The 27,621-nt window shown below is 41.9% G+C and overlaps 1 protein-coding gene and 1 long non-coding RNA gene across 45 annotated transcripts in view; one reads left to right on the top strand and one right to left on the bottom strand.

The window, feature by feature from the left end:
* LOC149983240 (uncharacterized) overlaps positions 1-27,621 on the bottom strand; it is a 392,257-nt gene that overhangs the window by 228,579 nt on the left and 136,057 nt on the right. The window lies entirely within an intron of this gene.
* Positions 125-26,110, top strand: LOC110523584 (far upstream element-binding protein 3). Of its 43 annotated transcripts, none has more exons than XM_090234456.1 (18): positions 125-428; positions 4,006-4,117; positions 9,990-10,020; positions 10,491-10,540; positions 10,683-10,754; positions 13,164-13,221; positions 13,682-13,844; positions 14,464-14,562; positions 15,616-15,823; positions 16,060-16,160; positions 16,732-16,873; positions 19,305-19,465; positions 22,048-22,121; positions 22,280-22,356; positions 23,033-23,101; positions 23,740-23,811; positions 23,924-24,054; positions 24,707-26,110. In XM_090234456.1, the coding sequence occupies exons 1-18, from the start codon at positions 330-332 to the stop codon at positions 24,734-24,736; spliced, it is 1,749 nt and encodes a 582-aa protein (XP_090090582.1). In that variant the 5' UTR covers positions 125-329; the 3' UTR covers positions 24,737-26,110. The 43 variants fall into 43 exon arrangements, with proteins under 43 accessions (XP_090090582.1, XP_090090588.1, XP_090090601.1 ...); XM_090234462.1 differs by having other exon boundaries at positions 24,698-26,110; XM_090234453.1 differs by having other exon boundaries at positions 185-428; positions 9,987-10,020.

Raw genomic sequence — 27,621 nt, 5'->3', positions numbered from 1 at the left:
GTTAGAGTTTAAAATCACTTTTTCAGAAGGGCCATCTTAGAAATAAGTGGAGTTTCGGTCTTTGTGGCTGTGGTAACTAGTGACGACACAAAATATATTTTTGCACCGTCTGACTTCCAGTAGTACTTCTTCCGGTTAAAATTGTCACGCTGTCAAGTATCGCGTGATTTCAGCAAATTCAGCTGTCCAAAACAAATAGTTCTGAATCTCGCGGTATCGTGTAGATAGGGTGGTTTTAGCTTCCTCTTCCTGAGGTCGGTGCGTGCGCTGCTTGATTTGCTCGCCAGTCCGAAGTTTTTTTTGGTGTGTTGCTGAGAGCTGCTGTAGGGATGATGATGATGGCGGAGCTGGTACAGGGACAGGCCTCGGTGGCTCAGCCTGGAACGAAAGCAGATGGCTTCGCCGACGCCTTACACCGGGCCCGACAGGTAATTAATTCCGACGAAGAGAAACCGAACGATTTCAGACGAGAAACGAGCAAGACCATTCGGCGTGGTGAAGGAGTGCACTTTTTTTCTTCAAGCAGCGTATAAACCCAGACCCCTCATTACTAAAAAAAAAAACACTCCTGTATGTCTAGTTGGCTAACTGAAGTTAGCTACACAATGTCCAAGTGCTAAGAGAATGCGGGCCAAAGGACGCCCAACAATAAACAGTCAGATCAAAGAACAAGCAAATGAATTAGGCAAAGCATGATGGACGAAACTAAGAACCACTTGCATAAAACTGAAGTGAGAGTAACTTTAAAACAAGGCATAAGCAACACACTGCAACCTGTTGTAAAGCCATGGAAGTTTCAGCTAGTTAGCTAACTAGCTATTTTACCACCACACTACTAGCCGATACCAGCTATGATTGTGGCCTAGTTTCGTGGTGAAGCCAGAAATATCAGCTGATGTCAGCCACGCGCTGTCAAAAGTTAGCTTGCTAACAGAAAAACGTCAACTATGTGTTAAATTGCCTTGTAACCACTCGCTAACATACACTGGATAAATTACTTGTTAACTACACTGCTGTATGTCAAAAAAATGTCAGAATTCAGTAGTTAAATAAACTATCGAGTGATTAATTCTAGTAGTAATGCTAGCTAGCCTCGATTGTACAAGTTAGCTAAGCCTAGCTAGTTAACTAGCGAACATGCGCGGAAAACTAGCATCGCAACGTCAACAACGAATGTTAGCTAGCTAGCCTCCTCGCTTACTGGGAAATGTTATCGTTAACTTTTCTTGTTTGCAACAGGGTGTTAGAATAGATAGCCAACTACTACATCATAATATCGTCTCTAGCTAAAATTGAATTGGACCTTATCAGTCACTAATAACTAGCTGGTTAGATAATGTTAATACTCAGTCTTGCGATGGAAGCCCATTAGCTAGCAAGATGACATTATCTAGTTAGCAAGATGACATCTAGTTAGCTAGCTAACGACTTGCAGCATAAATGTTACTTATGCATTGGTTGAACTAGGTACTTCTTGACATCTCAAAGTTAGCGTTATTTAATTTGGGCCTATGACCAAACGTCCTGTGTGTAGTTGATCAAATTATGTATTGGTCTGTAAACCCAACACGGCCATAACGTGTAGACTACAATTGACCACACCACGACTGCAAGTTATTCCATCTAAAATGCCAGTAGCATGTAAGCAACATAGTTAAGGTTTCATGAGATTACTATTCGAGTCTATAATTTCAGGAAGTAGGCTATTGCACACAGTGAAATAAAGCCACACCACTTCCCATTCCTTCCTAGTCAGTGTCTGCATTCAGGGCCAAGTTCTTGTGAAGCGTTGACACCTAGGGCAAAAACACACCTGTTCTCATCTTGTCATATGTTCCGGGCCCTATGAAAGTGAGCTGAACAAACTGCATATTTCAACCTAATATTTCAAATGCAACTATTTGTCTTCATTGCCTTAACTGACACAAACGTAGACATTCATAACATATTCTCCCTGACAGGCAAAGATGCTTTCCTGCGAATAAACCTAGATGAGCAAATGACATAAGCACATATCTGGGTGCACTGGTGTCCATTTTAATAATTCCTTTGGGGTCTCTCCCCCCACTCTGTCTCAGCTGTGTGCTTATCCCAGGTACTACAAGGGCATGTGGCCTTGTACTCATGCATCAGGCTTGTGGGTCCAGTTTGTTTTCCTCTGATAACTGTGGCACCCAGCTTTCCCTTGCAGCTTCCCTATAGGTCCCAGGTCTGTGCTTCTTGGAAGTTGGAAGAGTAATTGGACTGCCATTTGCCCATTTAGCTTTTATCAACTCTGTGGGGCAAATAATAGAACTGAGCCAGTGGCCAGAGACACTGAATCTTTTACTGCCTGCCTATCTGTATTTTTTAAAAATGTAACCTTTATTTAACTGGACAAGTCAATTAAGAACAAATTCTTAATTACAATGACTGCATACTTCGGCCAAACCCTAACCAGGGACAATTGTGCGCCACCTTATGGGACTTCCAATCACGGCCCGTTGTGATACAGCCTGGAATAGAACAGCCCAGCACAAGAACGTTATATTTTCTGGGAACGGTGGATGTTTACAGATCATCTGTAGGCCCTATATATTAAGTATCTGGTATTGTGACTGAACAGTGCTGGCATTCAGTGTTGCTGTTCAGTTGCTAATCTCTCTGATCAAGCAAATGCTTCTCGTTGCTTCTTAATTCAAGTACTCCTGAAGTTTCAGCTCCATATTTATATTAGCCTCTCTCATACCCATTTATTTGTGTAAAGGGTTAGATTGCCAAGTACGTTTAAAAAAAAATATATATAATCTTTATGTTCAGCTGCATATTAATGTGAATGTTTAGACAAGTCTGCTGTGATAAAAAAAATTACACAATACAATAGTTAATTTCTCTATCGCAATATCAAAATGACTAGAACATCAATGAGTTTCCAATCTATTTGACAAATATATGGACTAAAATAATCTTAACATTAACCCCACAGTGTAGTATGCAGAGATTGAGTGAATTTCCCCTTGGCTCTCCTCCAGCACATGGAAGTGTTTGACTGGTAGTTTCAGAGCAAACAGGCCTCTCACCCAACTCGAGGGGATGTTCCCTGAGCAACAGAATATCCTCTGGCATTTCTTTCCTCATGGACCTAGCCTGCCCCAAACCCCCTTGACAGTCAGCAGCAGTTGAGCTGAGAGGACTCTGCGTGTTTACCTCGTTCTACACTACTAGGCCCAAGCCTTTCCCCGGCTAGTTGATTTATTGTGTGCAGCTCACATTGCTGACATACCAACCCCAACATTCCCCAGAAAGAAGGTTTGGCCCTAGGCCAGAGGTTTAGCCCTCACTCGGCCCCCTACCCAGTTCAACTCTGACTGGGATCAGGAGCCATGTTGGAGGGCAGTTAATTTTTTTTCTCTCCTACTATCTCACTTCCACGGCAGGCAGGCAGCTCGGTGTGGCGACTCTGAAGTAGATAATGACGCCTGAGGGTGGTGCAAGGCTTCAATTGTCATCCTCTAATTGGAGACATTGTATTTTCATATTGCAGAAATTACATCAATTTTGTGTAATTTTCTGAAACGATATACTTTTTGAATGGAGAGATGTGGTTGCGGATGAGGGGTTTAGGAGAAACGGGCCTTAATGCTTTTGTGCAGCATTTAGATTTGAACGTCTATCTCCAGAGAATACATGCAGTTAATTGGAGTTGGAAGTGGATAATTTGGGGCAAGGTGATGCAGGCAGTGTTTTGTAATGTGCATGTCTGGTAGCTAGTTTCAGAAGATAGTTACTGCCTTTCAATTGCATTCAGTTGTACGGGGCTGGGAGAGTAAAAAACAGCTCCATGTTGACTACTAAAATAAGTTTTGTTTTGCTATGAAAAGTAGTACTTCGTTTTGAGTAATAGTTTGACCTTATGACTGGAAATTAAAGGTCAAATAAAACCTTTTTTAATATAACTAGTTTGTGTTGCTATCTGTTTGTTCATTCTAGCCCTCCCCCTCTTTCTCATCCCTCTTGTCTCCTCAGATTGCAGCTAAGATGGGAGGTGACCAGATGCCCCACATGAACAACTCCTCTCCAGTCCTAGACCCCTCCCTCTACGGCTACGGAGGCCAAAAGCGCTCGATGGATGATGGAGGTAAGTCGGTGGTGGATCTCTTCACATACCTTCATACACAATGCATGTGGTCCACCTCCATACTAAACAATCTTTCTGCTAAACATAATCCCCAACACATATCCCGGTTACAGTACACTAAACAGGATACTCTGTAAATAGCTCTGAGCGTTGCACCAGAGTGTGAGTGTGTTTGGATGCTTGTGTATATAAGTCAGGTTTTATGCACTCTTACCATAATGTATGAGGACTGCAATACAACACTTAACAAATATTGTTGGCTTAATCAAACCTGGTCAGGAAAGCCATTGCAACCAAAACGATTACTTAACTGCTTGGTCCTCCTTGGTCCTTTTTTAAATACAGTCCATATATCAGTTGTCTTGAGACCATAGTGTAGCCAACTTACCTGGATAACCAGCGACCCATGTCAAGAGATCAGTAGTGACATCACTACATAATGTGAGATCCTTTGACACGTAATGTTAATGTATGTTCAATGTCATGTAGCCTAGCCTGTTTGGAAGGTGTAGCAGCTAGCCGGTATTCATGTTGAGCAAAGGGCCCGCTGGATAGCACGGCTGTTGAGGAGTGACATGGCATTGTACTAGCAGTGGGCTGGCTAGCATCTGGCCTGGGCAAATGGGAGGGGGAATGTGGAGTTGGGAAGAGTAACCACTAGCCTGGAATTAGGAAGTGCTTCAGACAGCCGAAGTGCTCTCTCCTCCTCGTCCTGTTATTTCAGTGCAGGAGTACTCTCCTCCACCACAAAGTACATTTACTGTTAGGTCAGAAAAGGAGTAGATACCCAGAGGCCATTGATGGGATTTATCATTCCAACCCTCCCTCCTCCTGCAGTACAATGCTCTAGGTGCTACAGATATGATTGACACTGGTTGTGTGAGAAGTCATGAGCTACAGGTTACATGCCTCCAAAGCTGTCAGGGAGAAAAAAGGGGCCTAGAGCAGCAGCAGCAAGTAAAATGTTTGTGATTAGAGGCGATGTCCACCAAGTAAAGAAAAAGGAACCGTGCTTCTATAAATGTGGATAATTGTGATTGAGCTTATTTTGCGTGTTGCTATTTATAAACCCATTCCTTTATTGAACTTGTCATTATTGACCGATGAAAACATTTGCGTGGATAGCACAACTGATAACTGGATTTCATTTGTTAGTGAGCCCACATTAATGATCTTGCTGCATTGGCTTCAGGTTTGTGCTTCTATTACTATGGCATTGGTTATAGCATTTGTAATTTCCCGGGGTGTTAGTGTTTTTGCCCCATCTTGCTGTAGAATCAGTTCAGCAAATGGGCTGCAGCAGTCTAACCCCTTTGAAGGAATTACATGAGATAAGATGAGACTAGTTCATAGGGGGGGAAAGCCTTGTGTAAAATTCCCTTACAGGCCCAGTTAAAGCAGGAGCAACATACGGCAGCTATGTACGGCTTTACTCATGACTTAACTCCAGCCTCTCCCAGAGCAAGCAGTTCTGTCTGAGCATTTGAACTCGGGATGTTATAGAATAGGAAATGGCTGGGCCTAATGTAATAAGGGGATAAGAGAGGTCATGTCTGATAGTCAGAAGAGTCAACGTAATCGAAGTTTACTATGCATTTTTGCTTTGACAATTCGCAATTTCACAAGTTCACAATTCGGCTACATTCTGTTTGCACTCGCCGTTTGAAACCTGTCAAACTAGAAATTTAACCAAAATATATGCAATGTCATTTTATGCCATCTGCATTTTCAGTTAGGTGCCTGAAATTGTAGTTACCCCATAAGGGTGGGACTTTGCAGAATGGTGGAATGATACGTGTGGCTACACGTATGCACCCAAAATGCAGATGTGAGCAATTTCATGTCCATGAAGTGGAAACTCTAGTCAGTTATTGTCCTCTTATCTTGTCATGGTGTGGTATATTTTAGCCTCGAATGCATTGGTTGAATAAGTTGTGCAATTCTGGTGGAGGTTTGGCTGGCTAACAATTTTCAACACTGCTTTTTTGTTTCTCAAGGTTACACAATATGAAATGTAACAGTCGGCTGTTACACTGTGTAAATATTATATCTGTCATCCCTGTTAGGTCCTTACTCGTCATTTGTTTAATTGTACAAGTACCATTTAACACCATTTAGGCTAAGCGCAAGTCCTTTGCAGTGTATTGTCATTGTGTGAATTAACGCCACATCATACACTTAATATTTTCGTCTTTCTTAGCTAGCAGATCTGACCCATTTGCTTACAGCTGCACTATTGTCCAACAGCATTCCTGTGTAGTTTAAGACCCCACAGAGTCAGCGCGAGATATGGCTCAGAAAACTAGCAGTCGTTCAATCTTTTCGGTGTAACAGTTTGGATAATGAGACAATTCGAAGTACAATGCATTTCTCGTCCCTGGATTGGGGTACTTTTCTCAAGCTATATCTCGCGCCGGCCCCGCGGTGTCTTAATCTACAGGGATGCTGTCCGACCCTGGTGCAGCTTTAAGCAAGCAAGTGGGTCGGCTCTGCGGGCTAAGGCATTCCATTTCTTTACCTCGTTGCATGTCCAACAAACAAATATGTGCAAGTGACGTAAGCTTTAATGAACCTAGATATGATTTTATGGTGTAACGTAAGTAGCTCCATATCCTTCAGTGACCCTTTAAGCCCACTGCTTATTGCGACCTGTCAAAATGCAAGTCTGGGTCAATAACTATTGACCCATGTACTACCTCTCTGAACGACACCCATACACACCTCATTTCCCTAGCAGAGCACCCCCCTGCTGTGCGTTGACACTGACACACTGGATTGTGAGAGGGGAAATTGCCAGGGACCTCACGTTATATAATCACCATACTTGGGTGCAGATACGATATGGTTCTATATTATTTGAGATTCGATATTTCAGATTTGATGTTCCGAACATTGCTTTCTGTATGTCTGCTGCAGAGAGACGAGTGAACATGAAAATAAAAGTGCTGAAAACATGTTGACTCACTGTTTGAAAAGGTGGAGGATAAGGTGATAAATACCAGAGTTGTGGTGCAGGTACAGCTGTCTAGCGCTAGCTAACGCTACAAAACAACATAATTTGTATTTTTACAAATCAATACTTGGAGTCAAAGTATCGATTTATAATATTGTCCAAAATAATTTTACGGTATGTAACCGTATAGATTTTTTTCAAATAACTACTGGATTAGCAGAGGACAAAAAGGCTTCTGAACAATTTTTACCCCCAAGCCATAAGACTCCTGAACATGTAACCAAATGGCTACCCGGACTATTTGCAATGTGTGCCCAACCCCTCTTTTACGCTGCTGCTACTCTGTTTATCATATATGCATAGTCACTTTAACTATACATTCATGTACATGCTACCTCAATTGGCCCAACCAACCAGTGCTCCCGCACATTGACTAACCGGGCTGTCTGCATTAGGTCCCACCACCCGCCAACCCCTCTTTTTATGCTACTGCTACTCTGTTCATAATATATGCATAGTCACTTTAACCATACCCACATGTACATACCACCTCAATAAGCCTGACTAACTGGTGTCTGTATATAGCCTTGCTACTGTTATTTTCAAATGTCTTTTTACTGTTTTCTTTCTTTACTTACCTACACACACCTTTTTTTTGCACTATTGGTTAGAGCCTGTAAGTAAGCATTTCACTGTAAGGTCTCTACACCTGTTGTATTCGGCGCACGTGACTAATTAACTTTGATTTGAACCATCTGTTTTCAGCCAATCCACCCTGTCACTCCTCAGTTCAGCAGAAAAATTTTTTTTTACCTTGTTTTATTCAGTTTTGCAATGATTTGAAGTTAGTTTTGTTTCAGTCTAATAGACGGGTTGGTTGTTTAGCAACAAAACCAATGCGTGCGCAACTGTGACAAAACAGACTTGGTTGGCTTAGATTGTTGGTGTCATGTAAACTATACAGTGCCTTGCGAAAGTATTCGGCCCCCTTGAACTTTGCGACCTTTTGCCACATTTCAGGCTTCAAACATAAAGATATAAAACTGTATTTTTTTGTGAAGAATCAACAACAAGTGGGACACAATCATGAAGTGGAACGACATTTATTGGATATTTCAAACTTTTTTAACAAATCAAAAACTGAAAAATTGGGCGTGCAAAATTATTCAGCCCCTTTACTTTCAGTGCAGCAAACTCTCTCCAGAAGTTCAGTGAGGATCTCTGAATGATCCAATGTTGACCTAAATGACTAATGATGATAAATACAATCCACCTGTGTGTAATCAAGTCTCCGTATCAATGCACCTGCACTGTGATAGTCTCAGAGGTCCGTTAAAAGCGCAGAGAGCATCATGAAGAACAAGGAACACACCAGGCAGGTCCGAGATACTGTTGTGAAGAAGTTTAAAGCCGGATTTGGATACAAAAAGATTTCCCAAGCTTTAAACATCCCAAGGAGCACTGTGCAAGCGATAATATTGAAATGGAAGGAGTATCAGACCACTGCAAATCTACCAAGACCTGGCCGTCCCTCTAAACTTTCAGCTCATACAAGGAGAAGACTGATCAGAGATTCAGCCAAGAGGCCCATGATCACTCTGGATGAACTGCAGAGATCTACAGCTGAGGTGGGAGACTCTGTCCATAGGACAACAATCAGTCGTATATTGCACAAATCTGGCCTTTATGGAAGAGTGGCAAGAAGAAAGCCATTTCTTAAAGATATCCATAAAAAGTGTTGTTTAACGTTTGCCACAAGCCACCTGGGAGACACACCAAACATGTGGAAGAGGGTGCTCTGGTCTGATGAAACCAAAATTGAACTTTTTGGTAACAATGCAAAACATTATGTTTGGTGTAAAAGCAACACAGCTCATCACCCTGAACATACCATCCCCACTGTCAAACATGGTGGTGGCAGCATCATGGTTTGGGCCTGCTTTTCTTCAGCAGGGACAGGGAAGATGGTTAAAATTGATGGAAAGATGGATGGAGCCAAATACAGGACCATTCTGGAAGAAAACCTGATGGAGTCTGCAAAAGACCTGAGACTGGGATGGAGATTTGTCTTCCAACAAGACAATGATCCAAAACATAAAGCAAAATCTACAATGGAATGGTTCAACAATAAACATATCCAGGTGTTAGAATGGCCAAGTCAAAGTCCAGACCTGAATCCAATCGAGAATCTGTGGAAAGAACTGAAAACTGCTGTTCACAAATGCTCTCCATCCAACCTCACTGAGCTCGAGCTGTTTTGCAAGGAGGAATGGGAAAAAATGTCAGTCTCTCGATGTGCAAAACTGATAGAGACATACCCCAAGCGACTTACAGCTGTAATCGCAGCAAAAGGTGGCGCTACAAAGTATTAACTTAAGGGGGCTGAATAATTTTGCACGCCCAATTTTTCAGTTTTTGATTTGTTAAAAAAGTTTGAAATATCCAATAAATGTCGTTCCACTTCATGATTGTGTCCCACTTGTTGTTGATTCTTCACAAAAAACTACAGTTTTATATCTTTATGTTTGAAGCCTGAAATGTGGCAAAAGGTCGCAAAGTTCAAGGGGGCCGAATACTTTCGCAGGGCACTGTATTTAGTCCAAAGTTTATAGAACACATAAATGAAGTTGCACAATGAGCACTTGTCTCAAATACATCATTACAGTTGTTGTTAGCTAGCAAATTTTTGTGATATTAACATAAACGTGATATCAGTCAATACACCTCAAAACAAGACATGGTATCAAGAACAAGATGACACGAGCCACCACATGGCAGTTGTCATTGATTCTGGCTATCCAGAACCATAACACATGGCCTTCTGCCCCTTTGATGCGCATGAATTGTTAACAATAGCTAACCCGTCTATTGTTTTGCCCTTTTCTCTTCCCCTCTCGATTCTCCCTTGTTTCTCAGTAGGTAACCAGCTAGGTGGAATGGTACATCAAAGGTGAGCCTTATCTTCTCAAATGACCATTTGTGTGTGGATATTGATTAACAGTAGCTCAATCAAGCTGTCAACCTCACTACTGCCAGTGTATCCAGTAACCAGTAAGTCTCAGATAGGCCAATGTCTTGGCCTGTGTTCTGCATGCAGCTCTGTGGTTTGTCTTGTCACCAGACTTGCCACAGAATGACATTAATTTAAGAGGTAGCTCTCCCCATTTAAGGTTTGTCAGAGGGTTTCATGCCTCAAAAGTGATCTCAAGTCGAGCACAGTCCATGTTGTGTTGAGATCTGCAGGCCTCAATCCAATTGAATGGGGAATATGGGCACCATCTAACAAGATGGATCTTTGTTTTTGGGGGTGAACTATCCCTTCATGCTTTCATGAGTATGAGACTGTCCTATAATTTCTGATGACCATACATCACAGCAGATTTTTACTGTTTTGTCATTGATTGTGTTTCTCTCTTGCAGGGCTATTATGACAGAAGACTTCAAAGTGCCTGATAAGATGGTTGGATTCAGTAAGTGACACTTAGGCAGTTGATAACAAAAGCTATTGGTTTACTCCAACTTCTAGTACTCACATTTACTGTTTGGTGTCCATTTAAACTAACTTGGACTGGGATATTGACTTTTTGTAATTCCCCTTTCACCCACACTCAGTCATTGGAAGAGGAGGAGAGCAGATCACGAGAATTCAGTTAGAGTCAGGCTGCAAGATCCAGATTGCTGCAGGTAAGTTCTGCCTAAAGAGGCACTGCCCCATTATACTGTAGTCAGTAGTGTCGGTACTTGACTGAGTAGCCTGTTGGGTCTTTCCTCTGATCGGTGATGCCCAGAAGCACACCTTGAGTACGAGGCATGGTCATGACATATCCTGCTTAACAGGTTCAGCTTAGCGAAACTGAAGCCTTGTCAAATCCCAAACATACAACCATGAATTCCTTGATGTGGTATTTTGTAGTTTAATTACCATGTGACTTCATAAACATTTAATAAATAAGGTAGCACTTAGGTTGTTAACGCGGAGTTTGTGTATATAGGTCTTTCAATAAACTAGGGTACCAGTGAGGATTTCCTGCGGTGGACATCTTGTTACAGCTGTTGATAAGTTATTGATGATGATCTGCCAATTTTCTTTGTAAATTTCATGAGTTGATTTAAACCTTTCTCATGGTTGGTATCTTGATGGATTTGTTTGCCCAAATCCTGTGACACCACTTTTCTTACCTTGCGGTTGTGGCAGTGTTTGTCGTTTTATATATGAATTATTTGTCAGTTAAATTACATTGAATTTGAACCTGGTAAGAATCCTGGATTTTGCTTTCGAAGAGTCTTTTTGTGTGGCAGTCTTGGAAATGCACTAACTATACTGAACAAAAATATAAATGCAACAATTTCAACGATTTTACTGAGTTACAGTTCATATAAGGAAATCAGTCAATTGAAATGAATTAATGATGTCCTTATCTATGGATTTCACATGACTGGGCAGGGGTGGAGCCATGGGTGGACCTGGGAGGGCATAGGCCCATCAACTGTGGAGCCAGGCCCAGCCAATTAGAATGTTTTTCCACACAAATGGGCTTTATTACAGACAGAAATACTTGGTTTCTTCAGCTGTCTAAGTGGCTGCTCTCAGGCGATCCTGCAGGTGGAGGTCCCGGGTTGGCGTGGTTGTGAGGCCGGTTGGACGTCTTGACAAATTCTCTAAAATGACGTTGGACGTGGCTTATGGTAGAGAAATGAACATTAAATTCTCTGGCAACAGCTCTGGTGGACATTCCTGCTGTCAACATGCCAATTGCATGCACCCTCAACTTGAGAGATTTGTGGCGTTGTGACAAAAAGGCACATTTTATTGGCCTTTTATTGTCCCCAGTACAAGGTGCACCTGTTTAATGATCATGCTCCTTGATATCAGCTGTTTATTCAGCTGCCTGTCAGGTGGATGGATTATCTTGGCGAAGGAAAAATGTTAACTAACAGGGATGTAAACAAATTTGTGCACAAAATTTGAGTAGGATTTTGTGTGCATTTCAGCTCATGAAACATGGGACCAACACTTTACATGTTACACTGAATAAAAATATAAACGCATGTAACATTTAGCGTTTCCTTATGTTACGGCTTGAAAACCGTTTTCATGGGCACACAAATCAAAAATGTATGTGATGGAAAAAATCGACAGCTTCTAACTGATACTTAAAACCAAAATCTATACTGTAATTGACATGGTTCGTCGGTAATTATGCATAATACTTAAATGCGCATTGGATGTTCAGCAGTTTAGTTGCATTGTGATATTTTCACACATCGGCTGATTCAGGAAACTTTTTTTCTGGGTGGCACTCAAGTGACAAACAGCTGTTGTGCCTAAGTGCAGCACAAACCGTGTTCAAGTAATGTCCAGAATGTTTTTGTGTCTGATTCGTTATCTCGATGAAGACTGTGCCGTGATCCACGATGGGTCAAATTTCCATTGCAAATTGATGTTGATCATCTGTTTGCTTGATTTACATCAGTGTCTCGTTAGATTTAACAGAAGGCTGTTTTCATATTTTTTTTTATTTAGCCTTTTTTTTTTACTAGGCAAGTCAGTTAAGAACAAATTCTTATTTCCAATGACGACCTACCCCGGCCAAACCCTAACACGGACGATGCTGGGCCAATTGTGCGCCGCCCTATGGCACTTCCAATCACTGCCGGGTGTGATACAGCCTGGAATCAGACCAGGGTCTGTAGTGACGCATCTAGCACTGAGATGCAGTGCCTTAGACCGCTGCGCCACTCAGGATGTGTATGCCTCTACTGTCATTAGTGTAGGATGGACTAATTGCAATGCCTAACGCTATATTCTTTTCTGTTATTCTGGATATTAGATTGACAACAAATGACATAGTAGCCTAGTGGGCTTATTCACAATATGATCATGTTATGAAATGACAAACATTTGTCTTACACCTGCTATTTTAAAGGATATTTATAGTCCTAGGCTGATGTTTGTACACGTATAACTAAATAAAAAATGTTATTTTTTAAATGTTGATCCCAATGTCACACATTGGCCCCTTTTTTATTTAAAGACCAATGTATGTGTGGGTGCATGTGTGTCTGGTTAATGGAGCGTGTGTTGTGTAACAGAGAGCGGAGGCATGATGGACAGGCCCTGCACTCTAACTGGAAGCCCAGAGAACATTGAGTAAGTCACACCACATTCCTCTCGGGAAGAATCTCAATTGCATACTCCTCGCCTCCTACTCAAAACCCATTGGATGAGAACGCCTGAAGTCCCTCCCCTCTAATGGGGTTTGAGAAGGAGGCAAGGAGAGAGAATGCAGGGAGTATGCAATTGAGGTTCTCCCAGGGTCTTGCAACCAAAGTTATGTACAGCGATCAGATAGAAACGTTGCGTGTAGAGCTAACATGATTATTCTACTTGATGGGCAATACATTTCTATCAGCATCGAGGCGCCCTCAACTCGACCATAATCACCATCACCAGATTAATGTTGAGTTGCCCCCTCAACAATCACTTCTTGACACGATTCAATATCTTGTTTTTGCAAATGGAGAAACCCACTGTGTATAATTTGTGTGCATGGTTTGGCTGATCATGAACAAAGGTGTGACAGTGGAGTGTGCTCCTCCTCTCCCACCAGGCAGGCCAAGAGGCTGCTGAGCCAGATCGTGGACCGGTGTCGAAACGGCCCAGGCTTCCACAGTGAGATGGACGGCAACAGCGCCATTCAGGAGATCCTAATCCCTGCCAGCAAAGTGGGCTTGGTCATCGGCAAGGGAGGGGACACCATCAAACAACTGCAGGTAGGGGGGCACTAGGTGCTTCCAGTAGGTTCCGTGGTCTGTGGATGAAGCACACATGCACCTAGAACACACACGTTCTTAGTGATTTTATTTGGTGGCTTAAAGTATAACAAATAGTCGGACAAGAAGAATATAGATAAGTTGTCCGACTGGAAAGGGAGAGAAAAAAAACAACACAGTATCGAACAGTACTCCGATCAGAACTGGATCAGAGGCCAACATTGGAATAATATTCCCATAACAAAAAATGTAAATCGTATGTGACTACAGCCTCATGTCCAAACGGATGCTGACATGAGGGAAGCGCCAGAAAATGTAGCAGAACTTTAATGAGACTTTTAATTGTTTAAATATAGGCTAAACACCAGAGGACAAGTGCCTGAAGTTGTCAAGGCCTGAACTAATGTGTTATGGGTTATAGAAGTTAATTACACTAGTTTAGGCAGATCTTCAAAAACCTTGGCTATTGAAATAGCTGAAGTTAACAATAAGAAGTTATCTACTCGTTCCAGGTTCAGTGTCAATTATAATTCAACCATCTCACTTCTTCACTACATCTGAAGTAGGGAGTTCTGATGTGTGAATTTATGATAATGTGTTCCCTGCTTGCTCCCCACAGGAGAGAACTGGTGTGAAGATGATCATGATCCAGGATGGCCCTATGCCCACTGGAGCAGACAAACCCCTGAGAATCACTGGGGACCCCTACAAAGTGCAGGTCAGTTCCTCAAACCAGGCTATTGTCCTTCATATCCTCGTTCCACGCCTGCTTATAAAAACGTGTCAGAGGTAAAAACATTTTAGGCCAATGTGTTTTAAGGAGAGAGGATTCAAAATCAATTTAAATGTATTTATATAGCCCTTCGTACATCAGCTGATATCTCAAAGTGCTGTACAAAAACCCAGCCTAAAACCCCAAACAGTAAGCAATGCAGGTGTAGAAGCACGGTAGCTAGGAAAAACTCACTAGAAAGGCCGAAACCTAGAGAGGAACCAGGCTATGTGGGGTGGCCAGTCCTCTTCTGGCTGTGCCGGGTGGAGATTATAACAGAACATGGCCAAGATGTTCAAATGTTCATAAATGACCAGCATGGTCAAATAATAATAATCACAGGCAGAACAGTTGACACTGGAGCAGCAGCACGGCCAGGTGGACTTGGGGACAGCAAGGAGTCATCATGTCAGGTAGCCCTGAGGCATGGTCTTAGGGCTCAGGTCCTCCGAGAGAGAAAGAAAGAGAATTAGAGAGAGCATACTTAAATTCACACAGGACACCGGATAGGACAGGAGAAGTACTCCAGATATAACAAACTGACCCTAGCCCCCCGACACATAAACTACTGCAGCATAAATACTGGAGGCTGAGACAGGAGGGGTCAGGAGACACTGTGGCTCCATCCGAGGGCCAAACAGGAAGGATATAACCCCACGCACTTTGCCAAAGCACAGCCCCCACACCACTAGAGGAATATCTTCAACCACCAACTTACCATCCTGAGACAAGGCCGAGTATAGCACACAAAGTTCTCCGCCACGGCACAACCAAAGGGAGGGCGCCAACCCAGACAGGAAGATCACATCAGTGACTCAACCCACTCAGGTGACGCACCCCTCCTAGGGACGGTATGAAAGAGCCCTAGTAAGTCAGTGACTCAGCCCCTGTAATAGGGTTAGAGGCAGAGAATCCCAGTGGAAATCAACCTTTTTGTCAATCAGTTAGAACATTTTCTAAGTTAACCCTTTCTGTGCTGGTGGCGTGGGTGTTTTGTAGCAAGCACGGGAGCTGGTGGTAGAGATAATCCGGGACAAGGACCAGGGAGACTTCCGGGCCAACAGGGGAGACTTTGGATCCAGACTGGGGGGAAGCAGTCTGGATGTGGCAGTCCCCAGGTTTGCTGTGGGCATCGTCATTGGCAGGAACGGAGAGATGATCAAGAAGATCCAGAATGACTCTGGGGTCAGGATCCAGTTCAAACCAGGTGAGAATGTCCCTTTCTATTAGTCTTTTTACATTGTGCTAGATGGCTAATGCAATTGTCAAGATTAGTGATGACCTCGACCATAAATCTGTCTTGTTTGCCTGTCATTTTCCTCAATTGACTCACACAGGTGGTCTTGACGACACAATGTAATACAGTATGTGTGATTTCTGTGACATGACTTAACGTTTGGTCTTTAATGTAACAGTTCTGACTAGTGTCCCCCTCTCCTTCAGACGATGGCATCAGCCCTGACCGGATTGCCCAGGTGATGGGCCAGCCTGATCGCTGCCAGCATGCTGTTCACCTCATCAACGAGCTGGTCCACACGGCACAGGTACATCACTGCAGACCACTACACTTAATCTAGTTTTTTTTGCCCTGAAAGGAACGACCCCCCCCCCCCCAAGAGTATTTCTAAAGTAAGCCATGCCCCTTAAACTCCCTTGTTGCCCATGTAGCAGTCCTCAGCCCATTTCCTAGTTGCCTGGCCGCCTCTCAGGTCTGCCTGGACCCCTTTGCCCTGTGGTGGGGGGACCTACTCAGACAGGTAAAAGGGTAGTGGGGCTCCACCTCATCACTAGTTCTGTCAGCTGACCTACTGCCCCTGAGCACAGACCATACACTAGGAGGATAGTCCATACGGACTCCCACAGGGTGGCGCACTTGGTCATATCCCCTGGTGAACTTTCTATTGAGCCCCAGGTAAAGTGATGCAAGTCAAACGCATTGGAGGAGAATTAAGAATATCTGTCAATCTGAACTGTTGCATTTTTTTGTTTGATGTCAGACACAGCTGCAGTGGTGATTCTTGGGGAGGAAGTGTTAAGAGGTTGAGTGTAAGATGTTTAATGTCATGTTTGAGGTCTTCGGGGCCTGTAGTCACGCCTTATGTTTCCTCGCTACAGGATCGGGATGGCTTTGGGGGTCTCGTGGGCCCCAGAGGCCGGGGCAGAGGCCGTGGGGACTGGAGCATGGGCGCACCCGGTGGACTGCAGGAAGTGACATACACGATACCCGCTGACAAGTGTGGCCTGGTGATTGGGAAAGGTGAGAAATGTATTTTTTGGATTTAACTTCTATTTAACTAGACAACTCATGCCTAGAATCCAAACGCCTTCTAATAGATTCAGTGAGTTTTACGTTTGGTGTCAAGATCCATTACCAACAACAGCAACAATCTATCAGTCATCATTTGGATGCATTTCAGTCATCCAATAACCAGTTTGTGTCCTTTTGAATGTATGGACAAATAGGCATTAATGTAGAGATATATACAGGCATGTTCCCCACTTATCCTATTCAGGGAAAACCAAACACTAATGGAGCATTTCATCTTTCAGTTCATCATTTCTTGACCGGTGGTCTTCCTCACTTAAATGTCCAATGCAGCCAATTTTTTTTTATTTTTCTCAATATCGAAACATTTCTGGGTATCTGTTAAGTACCTGTTATTGTTTTAATTAAAATTGTAAGAAATACACACAATACACTACATGACCAAAAGTATGTTGAAAAGATTGCATCCTATGACGGTGCCACATTGAAAGTTACTGAACTCTTCAGTACGAGCCATTCTGCCAGTGGTCTGAGAGGGGTGGGGGCAACTGAAAACTGGCTCTTATTGGCAGAGAGGTTTGGATCTCTTTCTTATTTGACTAACTTACCACCTGGAGATGCGACCAGGCAGGCCAAAACTCCATCCCATCAAACAGCTCTTACACTAAAAGGGCACTATCATTTTCACAGTATTATTCCAACCTCATGGTGTATAAATAGGAAAATTATTCAAAAGCCTAGATTATGCAAAAAGTGAATCATTGCCAGTCCATTAGCTTGTGCTTTTTTTCTCGTGATGAAATGGCATTTAAAGTTGCACAATGAGCCAATATGGTGTGGATCCAGCCACCTCTCTCCCCTGGCTCATGTATACAGCACAGGTGGTATTCTGTCCCTTCCCTTAGGGCTTAATGAGGGGGATAATGCATGTAATGTGACATTAATTGTTGAAGGTTCCTAATAACAGCCCCCACGTGGAAGGTTTTCTGGCATCTGAGGTCCTTTCAGCCCAATAGTGGAGTGAGGGAATGAATGAGCGGAATTAGGCTATTGGCTATTCATGTTCACTCTATTGCCAGCTATTTAAAAGTCATTGACCATTGCGCTTCGGAGGAAACCCTGAGTGTGTCCCTGTCCTATGGATGGATGTGTGCGCCGTGGTGGGTGTGGTTTGAAGGGGTCTCTATACCTATGATCAAAACCAGGTAATAGAAATGTCAAGTGGCTTTTGTGAGGTGGGGGGGGGCAAATACACCTGGGCATTGCGCCTCCCCCTCCCTTTATGCTGCTGCTTGAGCCACTGATTACACCCTCCCCCCAATACGCACAGAGCCTGGTAACTTGGGTCACCCACCCACCCACCCATACCCCATACTTTATATTCTCAACCTTCAAACTTTTTTAATGGGTTGAACAGGCCTACTTTTATTTTATGTACCATGGTATAGCATCCTGCGTTTTGGCTTTTACATTTCTTTTTTTTTGTTTGTTAAGACCCGTATGTCAATACATTAGATGAGTGGGTAAGCATGGTGTTTTAAGCCCCTAGGAACTATTCTTCATGAACTTGTCTTTTAATTAAACCTCCCACTTAACCAAAATCCCTTGCCAGTTGCACTTTGTATTCCCTCCTTTTGGTCCAGTTCACTAACCCAGTCTCAATAATAAGGTCATATGATGTGGCCCCAGCAAGGCCCAGTCCATGAAATTAATAATTGTTTCTCTTCATTCCCATTTTTTCTCTGACTGAGGGGACCTCATAATGGCTTCATTAAGGCAGAAGTTTTATTTGGTTGACAATGGGTTAATGGCCCATGTGTAGTCTATTGGCAACTGGGAAGAGGCTACAGGAGGAGGAGAGGTTTGGATGACTAGTTTTAACTGCAAGGTCCGCCTGTCAGCCACCAGTGAATAAATGTGTAATTGATGTTGGGGCAGCCTTGGTGTTCCCTTGGGAAGCCCCCTTGCTCCATTCACTGGGATGGCAGGAGAAGGGGGAGGACGTTGTTCCCTCACCACACATGAGGCTGGGAAAGAAAGGATATCCCAGAAAGAGGATACGCTTTAATTGGTGTCTTTTCTCCGACAGCTATATTTAATTTCTCCCTGCTGGTTTAATTGCACTCCTTCATAAGTCAGGAAGCTTCCGTCTGATTCGTCAGTGTGGGGGAGGAAGTGTTGTCGACCTTAGTCTCTGATTAGCACGGATGTTCAAATAGAATGGGCATGGAGCTGAAGGACACATGCCAGGGTCTCCTATAGTTATCACTACGAGTCTAACCTCCAGTCGGATGAGTTTAGGTAATTGTGGTGAAGCCTAAAGAATGGTATCAGACAGCAGAGTACTGATTGGGGGTCAAATTGACACTTGTGCATTTGTTGCTGACTTTGACTCACGTTTTAAATTTCCCCTTTCCTAAAGGTGGCGAAACCATCAAGAACATCAACCAGCAGTCTGGAGCGCACGTGGAGCTGCAGAGAAACCCGCCGCCCAACACCGACCCCAACGTGCGCATTTTCTCCATCCGCGGCACCTCCCAACAGATGGAAATGGCCCGCCAGCTGATCGATGAGAAGATTGGGGTAGGTGGTCTTATGCCCCCCTCCCACAAACAAACAATCTATTGTCTGGTCTGATATTCATGAAGGGACATGTCAAAGGGGTGTGTGGCCATACCATCCACCAGTATGTCACCCAGGGTTAAACGATAGGCCTGAGCGCTGACACCTGTTCATGATTATCTTAGTGACAGAACTCAGGCCATCGTTGTGGATGGGGTTAAGTCAGAGTTTCTTGAAGTATGTGAAGGTGTTCCGCAGGGGTCGATACTAGGACCTGTTTTTTACACAATTTATTCAAATGCTATTGGTCAATCTATTCCTTGTAATTTTTATATATATATATTTGCCTCGACTGCTGACCTAGCTGTAACAAGGCAGTTGTGCAGTAAGCCCTTACTGATTTTAAAACTCATACTTAATACGAGCAAAACGAAATAAATATTGGGTGTTTCTCATCAGATTGTCTTGGATGGATTACATCTTTACTTATTCAGGGGTGCAAACTAATCACCGTTCGGTGAATTAATTTTTTTTTTAAATCCAAAATAGGTGACCTACGTGATTTGTGTAGATCTGATTTGAAAAGTTGGGGGGGGGGGGGCTTTGGATCACTACTGGCTATATCCAAGGCTCAGCCAATCGTTGACATAACAGAATGCAGTGCAGCACGTGACTGAAGAAAGAGACAACCAATTTACTAGTTACAGCATCAGCACTCATTCTGCAAAGTCAGCTTGCTCGTTACAGCGGCGCGTCCCCTGAATGATAACAAAGAGGTAATGTTAGGTGAGAAGCCTGACCATGGAGACGGGGTGAGAAGATGATGAAGCGTACTTCATGAGCTGTAACCGAAAAACTACTGACATTTTGAAAGTTTGAGGTGAGGGAGAAAGTGTGGAACAAGTATTAGCATTGTTAAGTATCTTGCTAGCTGGATCAAATTGTCCGTTAGTTAGCCAGAGAAATGTTGAGCAACATTAGCCAACTTATCTGATCAAATAATTTACTTTATGGTGTGGAAATTAGCTTGCTAATGAAGTCAGACAGCTAACGTTACATCATCAGATGAGCTAACATTAGTAACCTAACCAATTCGCTATAGTATTAACTGGTATACGACTTCTTGCCGTTCTTCAAGTTATAATGCGTTAGTAGCTTACTGGACCCTGGCAATCTGTGTGAAATGTTAACAAGCTAATGAAGTAGCCACTATTTTTAGAATGAATTAGGTGAGAATGAGGTGTTGCTTGTTACACTTGATCCCTGAATCTACTTGTTTATCTGAAGCTGGGCCTTGCTTAAACTGTATGCCACTATAGAGGTGAAAGGAACACCACACTCTTTCCCTCTTTCTCACTTTTGTTGGCACATTGTAGAACAGATGTCCACAGGCAGAAAGTGTACAATGTAATAATGTGCTGTGTAGCCCAATGATATTGTTTTTGTTGTGGTGAACTTGACCGTAACACGTGAGTGGGGGGGGGATTATAATTGGTTTTACTCAGTGAATGTAATTTTTGTCTACATGTAGTCTTGTGCACTTGATCGATGTCTATAGTGGCCACTATAATAGAACAAAAATAGAATGCATGTTCATTCTATTTCTACTTTAAGATGTTTTTTTCCCAAGTGCAATATTCGTGTGGGTGGTCACAAGCATTCTGTTATAAAGGCTGTCATGGCTAACTGCAATATTAGTGTTTTTTTTCCCAAGACTTGTCATTTGCAGTAAAGTCTAGGCAACAAATAACATTGGATTGCTTTCTTTACATTTTTTTTTAGCTGTGAGTTAGGTTCACATTAACCACAATTTATTTTAGAGGCTGATCATGTAGATCATATTCTTTGTTTAATAACCTGCGTTCCCCCTAGCAGGGATGTATTTTTGCGTGTTTCAGTAAAAAGAAAATATTCGCATTTTGAAATACCTTGGTATTTGAATTGAATGATTTATCTTTTAAAACAACAGGTTCTAAACAAGTTCAGTCCTCTAAGATTTAAAGTGGGCTTTTAATTTTTTTTTTTACAGAAACTGATCTAATCTCTAGTCAGCAGGAAGCAGAGTGCAGTCAAACTTGAGGTTATTTTTATGCTATTTATGAAAGTGCAGCTGCCTCTACTCTTAAACCCTGGAATGCTGTTTTTCATCACTATGATGAGCAGTACTACGAAACGGTTGGCTGGACCTCTTTGAAGTCACTTAGATCACATCATTACACTCTTTTTGTTTACAAAGCCCTGCTCCACAAGTTTCCGACTTACCTAATATCACTGTTAAGATTTAAATTGACAAGTTATCAAACCAGTTCACAGGTTTGGTTCTCCAGACTCCTTTAGTGTCTAGAGTTAGGTAAATCAACCTTTTCCTTGCACCTTACGTGTGGAATAATCTACAGTAAACTTTAAAATTGGTGGCTCTAGGGAATTTCAGATGGTTGTTAGGGGACCTTTTTACCGAAGAATGTGTTTTTTGCATGTCTAATGTGTATTTTATTGTTTATATGAATATGTAGTTTAATGTGTTTATTGTGCTGCTATACATCTGGGAAAGAGACCTTGCTCTCAGCATTGACTCCCCTTCTCTCTCTCTCTCTCTCATCTAGGCCTCAGGAATGGGGGGCAACAGCAGTTTTAATCTGAACCCCTTTGGTCAAGGACCAGCTACCCCTCATCAGAAGTGAGCAGCTTCTTGGTTTTTTACTACTGTTACATTTGTTAAAGTTGCTTTGAACTACTTACACTGACCAGTATGAATACAATTATGTAACAATATCCAGGCTACAACAATTCATATGAAATATGTCTAACATGCGTCTCTGTGTTTTGTGGTGACAGTGGACCCCAGACATTCATGACAGGTGGATGGGGCACAACATATCAGACATGGCAGCCTCAGGGCCAGCAGGACCCCAGTAAGTCTACCTGCTTCTCCAACTAATGGTTGGAGTGGCCTTGTCCCATTGTGGTTAGGGTGGGATACCCATAACACTTGATACCAATATCAACCTGAAATTTGATTACAATGATTCCTTGATACATACGGAGTCTATTGCAATCAGTCATGTGGGGCATAAGTCCCTCCCCAGTGAAAAGAAAGTGGACAAATAAGTGGAAGGAGGACTAAAACTAGACATGTTTCATGCTCTGCTTACTGAGCGGAATAAAGCAACACAATGTTACTTCTCTAACAAGACTTTTCCAGTTGAACAGCAATTTCAGAGGACTGAAGGAATTGGATAGATTCAAGACTTGTTCAGGCTGGTTTTGGCACTGCTGCAGTAGATTTAAATCCAATTTATGACAGCGACAGGGTAGTTTTTGCATTGAAAATGTGGCTAATCGTCCAGATACTGGCTGAAAAAAAAAATAAATAAAAATCCATTCTGGGAGATTGTCAGATGGGGAAGAAACTTTTCAAAGAGAACTTTCACTCCATGGAAGTTCTAGTTAGGGTTAAGTTAGGGTATGGGCTAGAGGCCATAGGACACAGTGCCATGTCTGGATGGTAAGCCACAGCCTCAACCTCCACTGAAAGGTCCTCATGCAGTAACTCTGTCCTCCAACAGTGTTATCTGTGTCTGGTTGCAGGTCTCAATGGATCCCAGACCGACCAGATGGACTATTCCAAAGCATGGGAGCAGTATTATAAAAAGCTAGGCAAGTGCCAGTCTTCTGGGGGAGAACAGAGAAGGGAGCTCAATACTAACATCGTCTACTAGCCTTTATCGCTTGTGTAACATTACTAAGTCTGAGTCACTGGTCCGAGCCCCCCTCTCTCAGGGTTTGTAGTCTCATGGTAGGTTATTTGCAAGTGAGTGCTGATTGATCCTTTCTCTTTGAGACTGGCTTCCTGGTTGGTTTGGGGTGCCTGTGGGCAGTTGGCCCCTACTGGTGACCCACCTGTTAAATGAATACCTGTCTGCATGTGCAACCGTTCTCCCTTGCTGGGAATGTCCACAAGCGCCTGTGCCCTGGATACACCTATAAACCAGACCTCAAACCTGCCCTCATTTTAAAAAGTTCCATGCCAAGAGTGTCTGGGTAGAAATATCATGTCAACGTGTAGTTGATACGCAGGAGGTTTTGTCTGACTGCGATGATTGAAGTCGACAATTTGTTACATGATTGTGTAGCTGGGTTGCTTCTTGATTTCATCAGTCATGTAAATTGGCTTTTGTTTGTATAACTGAATGTATTTGAGTTGAAGAAATTGAATTTATGGAGGCGAACATTAATCAGAGTTCTTGGTCTGTTTGGTGTGTATCTTATTGACCCTGGTTTTATCTTGTGCACAGGTCAGCAGAGCCAAGCCCAGAGCAGTGGCCCTGACTACAGCAAAGCATGGGAGGAATACTACAAGAAACAGAGTAAGACTACACCTACATGCCCTCTACACACTTCCAATATGCTGGTCTTTTGAGTGCGTATCAGAGGACGTTCCTCTTCCCCTTATTCACCCTCCATCTCCCCTCTCCCCAGACCAGGCAGCAGGCCCTGGCTCCCAGCAGAGCTCCCCTCCGGATTACAGTGCTGCCTGGGTGGAGTATTACAGACAACAGGGGGCCTACTATGGCCAAGGTGCACAGCAGACACAGGCCCCAGGCCTTCAGGTGAGAACCCATCCAAACGCTCAGCACCATCTCCACCCCACAACCCCCTGAGGTCTGTTGTTGACCACGGAAGTCCTTTAGGAGGAATGTTGAATGGTTTAAAGCAGGGTTCCCCAACTGGCAGCCCGCGGTGGTTTTATGTGTGCCTACCCCCCCCCCCCCCCCCCCCCCCCCCCCCGGACATTAAAGACTGTAATAGCACCAGGAAATCAGCTCCAAGTGATTTTATTTTTTGGAAATCTGTACCTAATTATCTCCACGCATTACGGAGAGATGATGTCAGCAAGGTTTGAAAATTCATTTTGAATTGATTGTTTTAGTCAAATATTAAATATGTTTGGGCTTCTTGTGGTTAATTTGCAGTCTAAAAATTATTTGTAATTATGTCTCGTCCCCCCGACCATCCGTTCAAGAGAATCTGCCTGCAGCTGAATGTAGTTGATGATCCCTGGTTTAAAGGCAAGGTTTAATTCAAGTATGGAGGTTTGAAAGTACATCTGATGAAAAGTTCCATGTAAATCCATTCTGACATCTATTAGGTTGAGTTTAACTATTGTAAGGTTATGTAATGCAACTTGCACATGTAAATCTATGTAAAATGTATTACTGTGCTTGGTCATTGACGTGAACCTGTGTTTTGCAGGATCATTAGAGAGGACGCCCTTTAGTTGAAGATTTTTGAATCATTGAGGATGAAAACAAACCTTTTGTAACAGGTTTCTAGATTTGCAACGCCTTGAAGACTTACTTTTTTCTTAGTGAGAAACACTAGCTGTAGACTGACTTATACAATAAAAAAAGAAGAATATTTCTAAATCAGGAACATTTAATTGTTACTAAATACTTGTGTACACCATTATTTTGAATGGACAATTCCTGGGATCCCTTTTGGACTAATGCGAGAGCTGTTTTGTTTTCTATTTTTTCCTTTTTGATTCAAATGACATCGCCAAAACGAACCCCGGAGTTGTAACATTTTAGTAAATGCAATATAATCTATTTTTTCTAGTTCTGTTGCAATAAAATCGTAATTATGGGCTTAGCAGTCTTGAATACATTTTTATTTTGTCATAAGATGTTTTAAGAATGTGTAAAAATGTTTTATTTTCCTTTTACATAAAGCATTTTAATTCAGTGATGAAAATTATGTTTTGTTACAGGAACATTTATTTTGTTACATAATACAAGGAGTGATGTTGGCAAATGGCAGTCAGTTCCTAATTTAATTCCTGTTGTGCTTTGTATTTTCATTGTCATTTTATTGTTCTCTGGTTTAAAAAAGTAGCAATATCTTATTTCATTTTTGAAACAAAGATGGATTCTCTAATATTTTGACAGACATTTAACTTGTAGTTCATTTTAGTTTTTTTTTAAGGCATATGAAAATGTAATGGGTACTTTTTTTATTACAATGATCTGATATTGGAAAAGGGGGATGTTGCATATTGTGAGGTTTTTGCCTTTGCTATCTTGTAAAACTATGTATGTATGCTCAGATACTTGACTAAAGACTTTATTTAAAATATATATATATAATTAAATCTAAGAAGTTTTTTTCATGGAGTCATTATCGCAGGAAAACTGTCCCTGTTCTGTTTTCATACTGAAAATGTTCAAAGATCGTGAATGTGTCATTTGAAATTTGATGTTGCATCTTGCTTAGGACAAAAATGAGAAATGCTAGATTTTTATGTATGTTCTGTACCTAAATCATTCAAGACTGCTAAGCCTCTGGATTCTACCTGTGTAATAAGTCATTGTAGTTTTTTATATTCTAAGTATTACGATCAAAATTGTCTTATTTGGTACCACCCAGTTTCCCTAATGCCCCCTCCAGTACACACTGGACTTGTGTACAGTCCAATGCTAAACTTTTTAATTAATTATTTTTTCTTTCTACTTTGTGTGATCTCGTATGTATGATTGATTAGTTAGAATTGAATCTAGTATTAACTTCATTGCTTAATGAAAAGGGATATTATAATTTGAAAATGTTTCATTTTAGTGTTTTTTTTCCTTGTGTACAGGTAACTGTGTATTAAAAACGTCGACTACCTTTATTGTGTTCTGTTAAAATTATTTTATTTTTTGCCATTTGAAAGCTTCAAATTACAGTATGTGATAACGTTACAATTGGTTTAAAATGTGAAACCTTTCCTCAGCTCTATTGTAAAGACTAACATATAGTATCATTTAGCCTTAAGTAATCATAAAGGTAAAAGTATTGTTTTCTAAACAGAAATATTTTCTATAGACCTTTGCCATTTCTCAGATGTTCCTTCTGCAAGCCTCTCTTGTGGCTGAAGTATACCATCGTTATTAGTTACTGTAGGTCATGTTAAGCTCAATACATGGTAAAAAAAATCTTAGTCTCTCCGTTATCTCCTTGGCATTGGGCCTCAAGAAACACGCCACTTTTGATAAAGCTTCAACCGGAAGTGACTTTTCATAGGTTAAGAAAGCATTTTCACTAACCAAATGTCCTAACCGTGACCCAATTCTCCTAACCTGCTGTGTTAGTTATCCTAACCCATCTGCAAGTTTTGCTAACCTTCTCCGAGAAAGGCACTTTCTGTCACAGTGGCTTGTTTTTAGGGCCTCTCTTGACAAAACATATGTTGAAAGACAAAATGTGCCAAGTTCATATGTCCAGAAGATGCATGGTCATTTAAAGGCAGTCTTTTTACTGACGGCAAGGAAGAGGAGCTTACCAAATTACTCTTACTATATATGCCATGATTGAATTAATTCACCAAACATTACCTGATGACAGAACTGGTAATTGTGTATATCTTAGTTGTCATGTATTGAATACGTTTGAAACGGGGACTTAAAATAACCTCTTAATTTGATTATTTAAACCCCCTCACTAAGTGAAACTACCATAAATTCTCATGTTTTCCCCCAAAGATGTTTGCTGTCAAAATCGGATCTGATGACTGATAAAGGCCGGATGGGATTGTTAATTTGAGTGCATGGATTTTGAAGGCACTGGGTTTATTGGCATTGAAATATCAGTTGGACTGGCTCAAGTCCACTGTTCATAACATTCAAAATCGACAGCCAAAAATATAAATTTAGTAGGGCTGTGACCAGTATCACTGTTTTCAATAGGACAAATGTAAACACGAAGCAGACCGAACTCTTTTTGGCCCTTTACACCTGTACGTATCTAGTGTATGCTATAGCTTGGAAAATCAATACAACTCTGGATGACTGTTTTCAACATTAGGGCTTTTGTCCTAATATAACAGGGAGTGTCTTCTAAGTGGATTAAAATACAGATCTACTTGTTTATTTTAGCCAAAATGGTTTCCATAAACCCAGAAGTTTTTTTTCCTAAATGATTTTCATAAACCTATTGGCTATTTAAAAAAATCCCAATGTCTGGGAAAGGGGGTTCATTGATGAGTTGTGCTGTTCAGCCCATTTTAATGCATCATCACTGCAAGGGATCTTGTTCCTTTTGTGATAATGCGCTAAGGAGCTTTTGTGGACAGAGGAGCACATGCAATTTTTTTCAACCTGAGTGTCGGTTCTTCTATAGGCTCTTGTTGTTCATGAGAT

This window comes from Oncorhynchus mykiss, chromosome 5 (genome assembly GCF_057628025.1).
Source record: "Oncorhynchus mykiss isolate SJ-2025 chromosome 5, ASM5762802v1, whole genome shotgun sequence".
NCBI classification, from domain to species: Eukaryota; Metazoa; Chordata; class Actinopteri; order Salmoniformes; family Salmonidae; genus Oncorhynchus; species Oncorhynchus mykiss.
The sequence above is the reverse complement of the archived record's forward strand: the minus strand, read 5'-3'. Positions and strand labels throughout refer to the sequence as shown.